Source organism: Phascolarctos cinereus, unplaced genomic scaffold (genome assembly GCF_003287225.1).
Source record: "Phascolarctos cinereus isolate Bilbo 61053 unplaced genomic scaffold, phaCin_HiC Scaffold_2;HRSCAF=192, whole genome shotgun sequence".
In the NCBI taxonomy this organism is placed as follows: Eukaryota; Metazoa; Chordata; class Mammalia; order Diprotodontia; family Phascolarctidae; genus Phascolarctos; species Phascolarctos cinereus.
In genome coordinates this window covers 375,561,232-375,576,546 of record NW_027555625.1, presented here as the reverse complement: position 1 = coordinate 375,576,546, position 15,315 = coordinate 375,561,232, and the positions used below count along the sequence as shown (strand labels likewise).

The 15,315-nt window shown below is 41.0% G+C and overlaps 1 protein-coding gene across 4 annotated transcripts in view; it reads right to left on the bottom strand.

Moving 5' to 3' along the window:
* The window catches only part of ARHGAP26 (Rho GTPase activating protein 26), a 528,120-nt gene that overhangs the window by 326,194 nt on the left and 186,611 nt on the right, over window positions 1-15,315 (bottom strand). For all 4 annotated transcript variants that reach the window (XM_078150504.1, XM_021004972.2, XM_078150503.1 and 1 more), the window contains exons 8-10: window positions 14,735-14,864; window positions 9,818-9,918; window positions 5,817-5,911 (exon numbers count right to left, since the gene is read on the bottom strand). In XM_078150504.1, coding sequence (XP_078006630.1) covers window positions 5,817-5,911; window positions 9,818-9,918; window positions 14,735-14,864 — 326 coding nt within the window. The remainder of the gene's footprint in view (window positions 1-5,816; window positions 5,912-9,817; window positions 9,919-14,734; window positions 14,865-15,315) is intronic.

Below are 15,315 nucleotides of genomic sequence, written 5' to 3'. Positions count from 1 at the left end.
TGGAAGTGAATGTTGAAAACTAAAAATAAATAAATTTATATTTAAAAAAAAAAAGAAAAAAAAAGAAAAAGTCACTGGCAGGGGCAGCTAAATGGTACTGTGGATAGAAGCACTAGCCTTGGAGTCTGGAGGCCCTGAGTTCAAATCCAGCTTTAGACACTTGACACTTACTAGCTGTGTGACCCTAGGCAAGTCACTTAACCCCATTGCCTAGCAAAAAACAAACAAACAAAAAGGTCACTGGCAACTATGGAGGATAGATTAGAGTAAGGAGAGACTTGAGGCTGGGAGACCTATTCCACAGGAGGACTCCTATGAGTCCTATGATACAGTCCAGGTGACAGGTAACTAAACTAGGCTGGTAGCTATGAGTGAAGGGGATGAAACTGAGAAATTCAGTAAGGATGTAGCAAGGGCAAGATTTGACAGCTGATTAGACATGCAAATTATTCTCTAGAGCAGACCGACCACATCCTCATATTCAAACAACTGTCTGAAAATATCCTACCTTGTCCTGTCTGCTTGCTGATTACAAAAGAAGAAGTTTTATTTGGCCCAACAGAACAGCCTTAATGGTTGCTTAAACAAGAAATGCCTCAGGCATACATTAAGGGCATATATAAATGCTGATTAAACGGGTCAGGCAAACCTGGGTTCCAGTCCCACTTCTGTCATATACTGGCTGTATATGGGCAACTCATTTAATTGCTCAGAGTATTAGGCAGGAGGACCGTAGGACCATGAGTAGGTGCCAATCGACAGCAGTAAAGGAAATTTTCTCATTAAAATAACAATGAAATTAGAGGTCGAGTCCACAAGCAAAGAATGTTAGGCTCTAGAGATGCAAAGATGGCCAGATCTATAATGGCAGACCTAACCATGTATATGGGAAAACAAACAAACAGTATATGTCTATTAGCCAAACTACAGCATTCAGGAGGTTAGTCAATCTACTGAGGGTGTGTGTGTGTGTGTGTGTGTGTGTGTGTGTGTGTGTGTGTGTGTGTGTGTGTGTGTGCGTGACAGACAACATAATGAGAAGTTTGGCTTTCTAAATCTGTATGTTGCCCATAGAAATCCATTTCTATTTCAGCTTGACAACACTGGTCTATGCCATTCCTCAGATCTGTCTGGGACTAAAGAAGGAAGCATGATTCTTCACTAAGAACATCATTCATTTCTCTTTGCACTACGGACAATGAAAAATGTGTACACTGTACATGACAGACATACATGGTTTTATTCATGATCTTTTTTCGTTCATATACATATTTTGGGATGTTCACATATGTTGAATGAGTTCATACTCAAAAGAGAAGGTTGGTTTTTTTAAAGGTGGAACAAGCTGAGGTTAAAGCAATCTGTAAGCAAGTTCCTTCTGAGGCAGAGGCTGGATTTCAGGGAGGTTACAGGAAAGAAAGACTTTTCCACTAGGCAGTAAGTCAGACTGTCTAACATGAGACACTTTCCCCACTTTTCCCACTTCTCCCACAGGACTCTACAGCATTGTTTGGAGAAAGGGAAGGGTGTGGGACTAAATGGGAGCCACAAAGAGGACAAATAGCTTACCAACGGTGAAAAAAGCATCCTCAAAAATGCACCGTTGGAAGGAAGCTAAACACAGCTGAACCCAGAACCCACAATATTTCTCTTGCCCAGAACCAGAAAGATCTTAGTGTCTATTTTCTCACCTCAGATACTCAAAAAGATCCGTGATCTCATCAGTTTGGGAGTCCACTCCAACGAGGCAAAGGGCAACCTATTCCCACTTGCCTCTCTCAACTCTTGTTCATGTGCTTCCCACAAATTTTGACCCAGTAAGTCCACCTGAAGAGCAGAAGCCCTTCCTCAACTTCCCCACTCCCATCCCCACATCACAAAGGTAGCAGTGGTACAGTCTGGCTGTCCACCTGGTATCCCTCACTCCTTCCATGAAGTAAGTCCACCTTATCTCCCTATCTTACAATTCCTTCTCCTCTTCTAGTTTCTAGTCAATGGTTAACAATGACTAATTTCTTCTTTTGGTCCAAGGAATAAAGACTAATAGAATGGCCTGAAACACATTATAGTGCAGCATAAGGTAGATAATTGATCAATATAATTACTTTTCTCCCTCTCCATTTTTTCCCTAACCATGCCATTCTCCTCTACTAACTTGATCCATCTGGATGCAAATTTAGCACTAAAAATAAAAGGACTTCTCCAAAGTTACAAAATGCAAGAGGAAAAAGCCAAACCCAGCTCAGTGCCCTTTCCATCATGCCACGATGTAAAACTGAAAGGATTTCAACAGAAAGGTCCTTGTCCTTGACTTTGTAATCCTTAGAATGAACACAAAATGATAATTCCAGAATGGATATACATTCAAGAGCGGCATCTTCCACTTAAATATCTTTCTAAAGCATTTAAAGAATTTTACCTTTTTCATTACACACACACACACACACACACACACCCCACACACACCCAGAGTTTTCTATTTCTAGCATTGGAATTTTCCTCCAGAAACCGTATCACTCTTCTCCACATGGAGAGGGTAAAATTAACACAAATTTGGGCCCCTTTCCCAACCCCTACCTCCACTTAAGATACAAGAATGATGAATATAATAATCTAAGATACTCTTGAGAATCCAGTAAATAACTTCATAACTTGCTTTCTTCTCTGGATAGACCAACGCTCTCCTGAAGCCTTGCACTCGACGCCAAGTTTAACAGGACTTATCAGAATAAACAAGACAATGTACTAGTAGGAAGAGCACTACTTAGGAGGTATAGTTTTGAATGTTGGCTCTGTTACTTATTACCTAGGTGATCTTAGGCAAGTCACTTAAACTCTTTGTCTGTACCTCAGTTTCCTCACTTGTAAAATGAACCAGTTCAGACCACCTTTAAATCCCCCAAAAAAGAACAGCTTTTAAACTAGAAACCCTGAAGTCAACCAGAACAGATGTCTCAGTTCAGCACATGAATTTAGCCACAATTCACATTTCTATCATGGTGCTATGAAGACACACAAAAAGCTTTCCCAACAACCACCCATGACGTAAAGATCACTTGGTAAAACATGTAACCACTAGTGAAAAATCTTAATGCAACATATTACGGCTAGTACCTTACATGATCGATGCACCCTCGTGATCATTCTGGCTCTCTAAGGTGTTGTATACAACCGCTATCCCTTCTCATTTTCTCCTTTTACCGCTCTCTCTTTACTCTAGCTTCTTAAGCTACATAACTCCTCCTATCAAATCCTACAGATAAAAAGGGACTTGGTCAGAAATCTCTGAGGATAAGTCCAGGGGTTATAGGCAAGCGGCTAGTGGAAGACAAAAGCAGCTTTCATCTCCTTCTTGCTGAATTGCATCTTGGGGGGAAAAACTAGATTCTTACAAGATAAAAGGATCGAGAGCTGCCAGTGACAACTGAAGATGGAATGTCTTTTGCTTCCTAGCCCCTTCCTAATATGTGAGGAAACTACAAAAATATACAGGGCAGGCAGAAACAGGTAGAGGGAAGAGGAAAAAAAAAAACAACAACCACACAGACAAATATAGGATACTTGGAGATATCTATCACAGACTTCTACAACTCCCTCCGGATTAATAGAAGGGGACACAAGGAGTCTCATTCTGAGCGACTATTGAAGGACCCTGCCATGACCTGCTAAGAGAGCTGAGAGAAGAAAATAGATTTCCCAGACCCACTCCAGGATATTCATTCAATTCAACACATTTTCTCTTGGTCTATAATTGGGACATTCTAAGCTTTTATGGGTCTTGTAAGTACTCAGGAAGGGGAGAAGGTGCTAGAAAGCATTGGCAAGGGTGGAAATGAGAGGCGCCACAGAGAGTTTTAATTGCCTAAAAAACAACTCCCCACAAGCCGTGGCAACTTTTGAAGACACAGCGAACACAGTGATTCTTCTCGGAATTGAATCTTTGAATTGGCTTCCATCCCATTCAAGAGCTAGAGGGCAAAGCCATGCAAATAATCACAAGGAAAACTGATAGATCTGACCTAGATCAAACATCTGGTCAAACTAATATGCCATCAAGACTGGTCAAGCTAAGAAACACCATGTGAGGAGGACCTTATTTAAAAACCCCAAAATTAACCACTCTGAATGCCATACTCAGAATAAACAAAGTTATCTACAATTAAATATTAAAAAGAACCATCACTTAGAATCTGCTTCAAGGTAAGAGGAATCAGATGCTCTAGGACCTCGGGGAGACTTTCTGGCCCTATCACTCTCCATCAAACGAACAAACAAACAAACGCCACAGGTTATTGGAGACTTCTTACATTTCACAAAAAGCATTTACTTTTCTTCTTCATCCTTAATCATCATAACACATTTAAGGAATTTGCAAGACAGTCTTAAGTGCAAATGTTAGCTTGACATGCTGGGTAGAAAAAGCAGGCTGATAATTATGTGACATTAGTGGCAAGGTGTCACACCACAAAGCATGCAAAAGAAAGGCATACCAAAATCTGTAAGCATACTCAGGAACATACTCCAATCTTCCTTCAGTTTCAAGGACTCTCTAGAACTGGGAAAGGTTGGCAAAATATGTAAAGAAGCCACCAGGCTACACATGTTGCCTGGCAAAGGGGCAGAGTCTTTTCAGAGCAGCAAGTAAACACAGGGATAGGGTTAAATAAGACAATCTCTGGTACGAGTATGACTACTGTGAGAAGCCCCCTGGATAGTTAAGGATCTCCATGCTGAAAAATCTAGAGGAAGTTGAAATAAACTCAACACATGGGATTTCTTGAAAGAATTAACAGTTGCCAAGGAAAGCATCCTAAGGAATTGGAATGTTGTCAAGATTAACTTAAGAAGATGGAATGGTGCGGCTTAAGGAAGGAATCTTCAGTTTGAGGAATACACCACGTTTCTCAATCCAGGGTCTGAGAATCCACAAGTGGTTTGGTCTCTTCCCTAGGCTTTATCGGCGGCACGTGGCACACTAGTGAGATATCTTTCACATAAATCTCTTGTGACTGATTCAGACAACCTGGTTTCACACCCAGGAATTGTCCAATTCTTTCCCCATGTCTTCTTTCTTATATTAACAAGTCTAAAACCACAAACATTTGGTCTAATCATGCCAAGAAAATCAGGTCACTTCTCTTCAAATTTCTGTTTAGAGCATGTAGATGAGTAAAACGCATACCAGAGAACAGAACCTCAAAGCAGGGGAGGGGGAAACATCTAGTGGTTAAGCCTGACACGTGAGGGGAAGTCAAATGGTCTTATAGAGGCTGCTAAATTGTACATAGTCTGTTCCAAATCGGATGAAGATAGCAGGAAGGGGGGAGGGGAGAGAAGGGGGAAAAGTAAGGGAGGGAGAAGGGAAGAAGAACAAGGGAGAAAGGAAAGAGATGGTGGGGGAGAGGAAAGAGAAAGGAAGAAGAAAGAGGAAAGGAAAAGAAAAAGAAATGGAAGAAAAAAGGAAAAGAGAAGGAGAAAAAAAGGAAGGGAGAGGTAAGGAAGAAATGGGGGGAAAGGGAGAGGAAAAGGGTAAAGAGAAGAATAAAGGAAGGAGAAGGTAGAGAAATGGAGGGAGGGAGGAGAGAGAAAAGGAAAAAGAGATAATGGGAGGTTATGGAGGGAAGGGAAGAAAGAAGAGAAGGACTGGGAAGCAAAAGGAATTCAAAGGAATGGATGCAGGTAAAAGGAAAAGAGGGGTGAATGAGGACAGATGTGTGGAGGAGGGGTAAGGAGACACTTTGCAAATTTTGACTAAATGGAAACTACAACTGAAACATTAAGTTATTGGACCTCAGAAAGAGAAGACAACGACTCACCTATCTATGGCTTCCACATCAAAACAAAACCTCTTCTCAATTGAGTCTGTTTTCCGTCGTGTACATGATTTGAGAATGACTGATTCATCTTCTCCCTGGTGAGAAACATAAGGAGCACGAAATGAGATGGAGATCTTGGGCCCACCTCCCCTCTTCTCTAATTATAAACACTACAGAGAAACCTGAATGGTCTTTTTGTCGTTATTTTCAAATACATTCACGCAAACATACTAAGTAAATGAATGATCAAAACATCTTCTGTGGAAGTGACTATGTCTAATTAAAATTCAAGTCAAAAGTACCTCCTCTGGAACCTTAATTATGGGCTGGAATGACAGAGAATGATAGAGACTTAAAGCTAGAAGGAATCTAAAAGATCATCTAGTTCAACCCCCTCAATTAACAAACTGATTGAAACTAGAAAAGTTAAGTGACATGCCCTCGAGTAATAAATGGCAAGAGGTGGGATTTGAACTCAGGTCCTTTGGCTCCAAATCCAATACTCTTTCCACTGTACCTCGCTGCCTCTCAATGAAATGACAGGGAATAATTCTTCACTGGGAATTTAATTGAAAAAATCAAGGCCATAGTACAGTGGGTCTGATATCAAAGGACCTGGGTTCAAGTCTCAGCTTTTCCACTCAATGAGTTTAGGCAAGGCATCAAATCAATCTGGCCTCAGTTTCTTCATCTGCAAACTGTAGCAGTTAAACAGGATGATCTCAGGTCCCTTCTAGCTCGACATTTACGAAATTGTATGCTAGTTCTAGCACCCAGAAATTCTAGATCTCACTGCATCTTATAAATATTGATGTGTTAACTTTCACTGTGACCCTGAGTGGTAAAAAAGAACAAGCTTTCATTTTTAAAAATTAAAAACCAAAAGAGTCAGATCAATCAATCAATCAATCAACATTTATTATTAAGCACCTATTCTGTGCTATGCACTAGAAACAAACCCCCAGTGTCATCTTCTTATTCTATCCATTTTATCCAAGTCCCTTTGACCACAAATGAAAACCACGGTACATTATACAGAGACACACAATGCACCGGTGTTAAGAAATAGTCACTGCCCCAGAGAAAGGGCCCTGTACATATGGAAATAATTGCTGAAAATCAATTTTATAATGGATTGATAGAGAATGTATATGGCACAGATAACAGCAAAGAAAGGAAAAATTGGACAGACAGCTTTCAGGGACAGAGTAGGGCTGAGTGTCAAAACAGGAAAGAAAAAAACCACACACTTGCCTAACTTGCTGCTAGAACATAAAAAGTCTTGACAAACTATATTCAAGGTAAGATAAAATTTAAAAACCTATTTCTTGATACCTTGTGGAAGAATCATCACTCAAAGAGAAGGGTCAGGAAAAAGGCAGCTCAAAAGACAGCTCCTATCTGCAAACCTTTTCTCTTGATCTCTTTTGGTTTTTGCTTTTTTTTATGGCCTGATATTAATTCTTTGATTAAATTTATAAACATGGAATCAGGTAAAGCTCAAACCCAATCTTTTCCTCCCAAAGGTTTTTAATGAGTCCTTAGCAATTCTTCAAATGGCTCTGAAAATACCTTCTTCTCCCACAGAGAGTTTCCTGGGTTCTAAAGGAAAAGATTTAATAAGTGAGCTCAATGTCTGAGCAGGCTACAGCTCAATGGACAAGGAACAGTTCCCACTTTCCAGGCTCATTTGGTACATTCCTGTGAAATGGAAGAAAACAGGAGAACTAAAAATGGCATATGATGTGGGTGGAGGAAGGGAGCTAAGGATGAATATACCAAATCAGGGGAGCGCCATCGAGATGATCTGTTCAACTACTGAGAGCTAAAAAAGACTGGCAGAGTCAGAAGAAATTGACATTTTAAGAAATTCTTAGCTAAAAGATCAATGAAAGAGACAGATATCTTCTTCTGCCATAAATGGATGATAAATGAGGAAAAGTATATAATGATAAACAGAAGGCTGGGGGTAAGCAGAGATGTAGAAAAAAGCAAGAATGCCAAAGGTAACAGGCCATAAATGGCTCCTTAACATACTCTGTCATTAAACCAGTTTCTCACTGAGGGGCTCACAAGAACTATTACATAAAATACACACTGTTACTGGCTTTCCCCTCTGTGGGGGAATTATACCATATATCAGATGGAGGTTGCCACAATAAAGATCCCAAGGAACAGAAAGGTACATGGATTCACTTCTCATAGATTTTTATTTCATCCCTCCAAACCCCAATCTAGTTTGGATCATTTGTTACTCAGACCCCATGTTTCGGCCTCTTTAAGCTGCCTTAAAAGCAATCGTCAAAACTGTGTACTTTCAGAGGTAATCTAGCCTCATCATTCTTTTCTCAAAAGCCCACCCTCTCACGTACCCTGAATCTGCCTGACCTTGACATACTGGTCGTCCCTTTACCAGCTGATCCCATCAGAGCTCATGACCACTGCTAACTTAACTGCCCCATGGTACACTCCGACTGCTCCAACGAGGCAAACTTCCTTCTCATCCCCTTGTTTCACACAATCTCTAACTCAAACTTTATGCAAGGTCCATCCTGCTAAATGGTTTGTGTAAGCAGGTAAGTAGTACAGTGGAAGAGTGTAGAGCCTGGAATCAGGAAGACCTGAGTTGAAATCCTGCCTCAGATACATACTAGCTGTGTGACCCTGGGTAAGTCACTTAATCTCTACCTACCTCCATTTTCTCAACTGTAAAATGAGGATTATAACAGCAGCTACCTCTCAGGGTTGTTGTGAAGATCAAACAAGATATTTGCCAAGTGCTTAGCACAGTGCCTGGCACTTAATTAATCCTTCCTTTCTTCTTATAAATTCCTACCATCACCACTATTATCCTTCCTCATCTCATCTGCACCAAGTCAAAGCTTCTTCCATTTGGTTGACATGCTTTCTGTACCATGTAGTAATTCCCTAACCCACTACTAGCATCACAGAGCTCTAAGGCCTCCTTGGTTCCCCTCTCTTGACCTATCTAAATCTTCCTACATTCATATCTCCAAACCAAGTTTTGTCTTTTGCTCTTTTACCACACTTTAATTAGAGAACACACCTCACCTCTGTGTTACCTAGACACAGCTCCCAAGTGTTTTACTTTTTTTTTTTTTTGGTAGAATTGCCTAAGACAGACTTCTGTTACTTCTCTGCCTGCTAAATGAATTATGTGCTTAAGCTCCATAAAAAAGTTACGCACAGAATTTTATTGCTATAGTCTATGGTGAACACCCATTCCATCCATGGTGAGAAGCTGATTATCAGTTACGTCTCACAACCTACCCAAAGCTATGGGTATGATGTTAAAAGAAATGAGTCCAAATCTAAAGGAACCCACCTCCCACCAACCCCACCACCAAAGGTGCATTAGTGTGCCTATTTTAACAACTCTGAAAGAGTTAAGAACACTGATTAATGCAATAGCCAAACACAATTCCAGAGAACCAAAGATAAACAGTGTCACCCTCTTTTGTGGCAGAGAATAAGATGTACATTTTTGGACAGAGTAATATAGGAATTTAATTCCTACCCCACCACCACCACTCCCACCCCCATGACCACCTCAACCCGCCTACCCCTCAACCCCTAGCCCCCTAGGCTGAAGAAAAAAAAAGCTGCTTCTCTGGAAGCAAAAGGGAAAAAAAATAGAAAAGAAGCACAATTAAAGAGGGAACAACATAAGTTTATTCACCTGAAATCCTTTGTGATTAACCTCATAGAGACTTTTCAAGCAAACACATTCCACTGAGGCAAAACAAAAAAATAATACTGTCCTTTATGCAAGAAGATGGCTTGACCGAGCTATGTGTTTTAACTTGCTTGTCCAGGCATGGCAATGTTGCTCTGCCTTCCAATATCCTTTTGGCAAAGGGTACAGGGTTGAGGTGGCCATGGAACAGCGTAAGCTAAGTAACCTACATAGGGATCAACTTCGTGGCCAAGTAGCCACCATCTCCAGAGAGCTAATATGATTTAAAAACAAACAGACTCACCCCTTTTCCTCCTGATTTCTGGTCAAAGGGCACCATGGTGATCCTTTTGGATTCCCTCTGGTACGTACAATAGTGCTTCACCCAAGAAGTGCCAAAGTGACCTACAAGAGAACACCTCCTTGTAAATCTCGTACAAACCTAAAAATGCTGAAAACCACAAATTAACATTATGTTGTATTATATTTTCATTTATTTTATTAAGCATTTCCCAGTTACATTTTAATCTGGTTCCTGTCACCCAAAGATGACTCCCCCTGCTGCTTTATTTACAGAAAAACATACATATTAACATTCACAGATATAACCCTCTGTCTCAAACCACAGAAGTTTCTCTGCCATATAAATGAGAACAAATTAGGTAATTATTTCATCTCCACTCCAATGAATATTTTGTGGGTACACCCTTAGGCAGCCAGATGGCACGGCAGGTAGGAGTGCTGGGCCTAGAGTCAGAAAGACTGTAGTACAAATCCAGTCTCAGACACTTACTAGATATGCGACCCTGACCAAACCATTTCACCACTGCCTGCCTCAGTTTCTCCATTGGTAAAAGGAGGATAAAAGCACCTACCTCACAAGGTAGATGTGAAAATGAGATGAAATATTTGTAAAGCACTATGCAAACCTTAAAATACTATATAAAGGCTACCTGTTGCTACCATCATCATCATCTTCACTACCAACACTACTCCTCCTACTCCGCCTCTTCCTCAAAAAATGGAAACCACAGCCCATCCATTCCTGCCCATATTGTATGACTCATGTCTATGTCCTCCCATAAAGCTAAAAACAGAGAAGACTTCCTGGTGCTTCCTTAGGGATCAATATAAGATTTTCCCCTCCAAGTTATTTAACTGGGTTTTTTTTTTTAAAGATCTCAAAGTACTAAGGTTTCCTTGGGGAATTCATTCATTCATTTGACATTTACTGAGCTCCAATGTGTGTTAGATGCTGTACTAGTACACTGCAAAATCATTAAATTAATTCACTATTGGTTGCACATTATTCCAGTATTGACGTCTCCCCAAGTTTTCATTCTCTGCCCAAAGAAAAGATCGGGTGGGACAAGACTATGCAGCCATCTCCCGACTTTGCTCCCCTAGGCCTCCCTAACTTTGAGTGTGCCTCCCCCATTCTCTGCAGCTATTTTCTGTAGCACTAACTTAAGTTGTGACATTAGAGAAGCTCCCTGGATCCTGACCCCAGATTTCTACTTCACCTGGATGTGAAGAGACTCTAAAGAGATAAGAACAAACAAAGAGAACTCCCTGGCTATCAACTACCTCTTCCTTCCAATACTGATAAGCCCATTTCTGTCAAGATGCAGGAATCCTGGAAGGTCTCATGACCTGAGTCTCAACCTCTTGATTCTCAGCGTTTTTACTTTCTTCTCTTCATACTCCAAAGTAGTCCCCATGGACTTTTTACCCTCTGCAATCTGATCTTTAAAATCATTGGAAACTTGGGAATTCTGGGAAATCTCACCCCCAAACACTCCCCCACCCAAATCAATTACCATGCATTCTTCTTTCTCACACAGCCACAACCTAAGCTCCGGCCTTCATAACTTTTAGCCTAAAAAATGACAGTAGCCTCCTAACCGGTCTCCCTGCCTCACTCCAATTTCACCCCATTCCAGTTCATTCTCCACACAGCTATCAAAGCAATTTCCTAAACTGGAAGTGATGTCACCACTGCCCCCACATTAAACTCCAGTAGCTCCCTATTAGCTCCAGGCACAAATATAAACTTCTATGTCTGGCACTTAAATCCTGCTGCCACAGCTTGGCCCTTTCCAGATGAATTACACATTATTCACCTTCACCTACACTCTACAATCCAGTCAAACTGTCTTTCTTACTGTACCTCACACTGGAATAAAACTCTAGCTTAGGTGTGGCTTAAATTGGGTATCTCATTTGAACATTACAGTAACTGTAAAACAGGTTCTATAGGTATTATTACCCCAATTTCAGAGAAGAGGAAACTGAGGCACAGAGAAATAAAGGGACTTAATATCCGTGGCCATATACCTAGGAAATATGAGAGGCAGAATTTGAAACAAGGTCTCACTTCATGTCCAGCAACCTATATAAATAGTTGCATGATACTTCAGTATGTCTATGAACTCGTCAGGGTAAGTAACCCTCTATTAATACAGAACATAATCTATCATGGACGTAGACATGGAAGGGACGTTAGGTTATCTAGTCCAACTCCTCCATTTTACAGATGACAAAACTGAGGCTCAGGCAGGTGAAGTGATTTTGTCCATTCAAGGCCACCAAACACTCAATGGAGACCCTCTGACGCAGCTCTTTACACTGTATTTTAGCTTTTTAGGCTAATGCCTCTTTCTCTCAAGTATTATCTCCTATTCCTCCTTAAGCACATGTTATGTTTTACTTAATTTGGACTGTCTGCCATTTTCCAAAGTTAAAAGAAAAACAAACAAAACGGGGTTCAAGTTCTAAGCTCTATCATTTACTGTAAGTACAGCTTTGGCAAATCATTTCTCCCCACCCCGCCTCAGTTTCCCTGTTTGTAAATGGGACAGTTGGAGAATATGGTCGCTAAAGGCAGTTTTTGAAGATCTGACATTCTCAACGACATGATTCCCAATGGCTTTCCTCTTGAGTCTCTATGCCCAGAAAGCACTTCTCTACCAACATTCCCCATCCCATTATCAACCACTGAAATCCTACTCACTCTTTAAGGCACAGATCAACGCTGCCTCCTTCTTGAAAACTGAAAATGATGCCTCAAGCCTAGAAGTGAAATCTCCCAACTCTGAACTATCATAGCACTCCAAGTTTACACATGCATCTGGGTGCTGCAGTGTAAAAATCACTATATTCTTTCTTAGGAAACCTGGGTTTGAATTCTGCCTCAAATATTAACTTAGTTATGTGACCTTGGACAAATCAATCCATCCTTCCGAGGCTCAATTTCCCCACATTCAAAATGCAGATAATAATTTTCACCTAACTTAACTCTCAAGGCCAAACTGTAGCCAACAAAGTACTTTACGAGGCAGCTAGGTGGTTCAATAGATAAAGGTTGGCCTTGGTATTGGGAAGACCAGAGTTCAAATCGTACTTCAGTCACTTCTTAGCTGTCTGGCTCTGAGCAAGCCAATTAACTTTTGTGTGTCTCAATTCTATCAGCTGTAAAATTGAGATCGGAATAGTACCTACCTCCCAGGGTTACTGTGAGGATGAGACATTTGTAAACTGCTTTGTAAGCCCTAAGTCTTAATGATAAAAAGTTCCAATAAAAGTGAATGATCGGGGCAGCTAGATGGTGCAGTGGATAGAGCACCGGCCCTGGATTCAGGAGGACCTGAGTTCAAATCCGGCCTCAGACACATAACACATACTAGCTGTGTGACCCTGGGAAAGTCACTTAACCCCACTGCCTAGCCAAAAGGGGGGGGGAGGGGGAAGAAAGAAAGAAAGTGAATGATCATCTCTACTTCTAGGTTATAAGTTCCTTGAAATGGGGGTCATGTCATTTATTTCTGAATACACCTCAGTTATCCATTCCATATGTTGTCAGTAACTCACTAAGTGACCAAATATTGACCTTCAAGTACCAATCCTCTCTGTCCTCCTACTGATACTTTCAGAAGAGCTGCCTACACTCACTGCCTCCAATTCACCACTGCCCAATTCTCAGTCTCTTGAAATCTGTTTTCCGACACCACTCTACTGAATCTGCTCCCTCAACAGTCACTGTACAAACTTCCCAATTGTTCAAGTCTTGCACCTTTTTATCAGACTTCACCCTTCTTCAACTTTCTAACGTGGTCAATCACTGTCTTCTAGAGACCTGGATTTTTTTATAACACTATTCTCTCCTGTCTGACCACTCCTCCTCATGAGCCCTGAGTAGAGGTGTTCTGTGTGGCTGTGCCCTGGGCCATCTTTTCTTCCCTTCTGAAACTATCTTGGTGCATTCTTCTCACCTCCACAGAGATGCATTCTTCTCACCTCCACAAATATGTCTCCCACAATAACCTAATTAGTCCCACATACCCAACTGGCTTCTGGATACCTCCACCTGGACATCCCATCGGCACCTTAAACATAACATATCCAGAATCAAATATCATTTTTCCTCTTGAACCCACACTTCTCTAACCTTTCCCAGCTCTTCCGTAGGCACTCTCATCTTCTCCAGTCACTTACGGTTTTAACATCAGTCATCCTTGACTACTCCCTCTCTCACCCACATACTCAACCACACGCCAAATCTAGTCAATGCTAACTTTAGAACACCACTCAATCCTATTTCCTTCTCTCCATTTATATCACCCTTACCCTAGCTCTGCTCTGAAGTTGGTCCTCTCCCTTCTAAACTATTTTCACCAGGCCTGGAGTTAGGAAGACCTGATTTCAAATCCGGCCTCAAATATTTACTTACCAGCTGTGTGATTTTGGGCAAGTCGTTTAATTTCTGTTTGCTTAGGAGGCAGCTAGATGGCTCGGTTGAATACAATGCTGGGTCTAGCGTCTGAAAGACCTGAGTTCAAATATGACCTTACTTAGCTAGCTGTGTGATCCTGCGCAAATCACTGTTTGCTTTAATCCACTAGAGAAGGAAATGGCAAACCACTCCAGTATCTTTGCTAAGAAAATCCCATGGACAGCACGGTCCACAGGGTCGCAAAGAGTCTGACATGACTGAACAACAATTAAATAAGGACCAAATATTTGCTCATTCCTGTCTGAGGGCACCAAGTAAGCAACGGACCCATAACTAAACCTAGTCTCAGGCCTCCTTTTCCTGAATGCTTTTTTGAGCCTCTCATTCAAAATTCCCCCTCGGCGGCAAACTGGAACATCTTTCTTCCAAAGTGTCACTGCCAAATTCCCATTCTCCTCCATCACCCACCGCGTAGTGAAAATCACATACGTTTCTCCTGGACGTAGAGATAGCCCTCCATGGTGTAAGGACTAATGGTCTTATGTTCGTGAGGATTCTCCTTCATTTTTTTCATCAGTGACTCCACTTCTGACCTGGTACCTTCAAAGCGATTTCTTGTCTACAATGAAAACAATTTTACTTAAATCAGAAAAATTTAATCTTTGGTCCTATCTCCCTTAATCCGTAAATCAGCCTAATGATTAAGGGTGCTTTAATCTATATTTGTTTTTTAAGAGGAGGGCAAGACTTCAAAGGTCCAGAGCTCTGTAAACTTCCAGGTCCACAAGACTTGGGAGAGAACAAAAATAAAAATTCAGGGTAAATTGAAAATGGATTGGATTCCACATATGTGCTTTCTTCCTAGGATCTTTTGGAGTTAAATTATTTTTCTCTTTATTGGTTTGCTTAGCAAAGTGCCTGGCACACAGTAAGCAGTTAATAAATGCTTTATTGGGCTAGAATATAAAGATCACCTGAGCAAAAACAGAATAACAGTGTAACCATAACATGGGAAGGGTATACTAAAGTTTCATTTATTTAAAGCAAATGATTCTAATTAACAAATACCT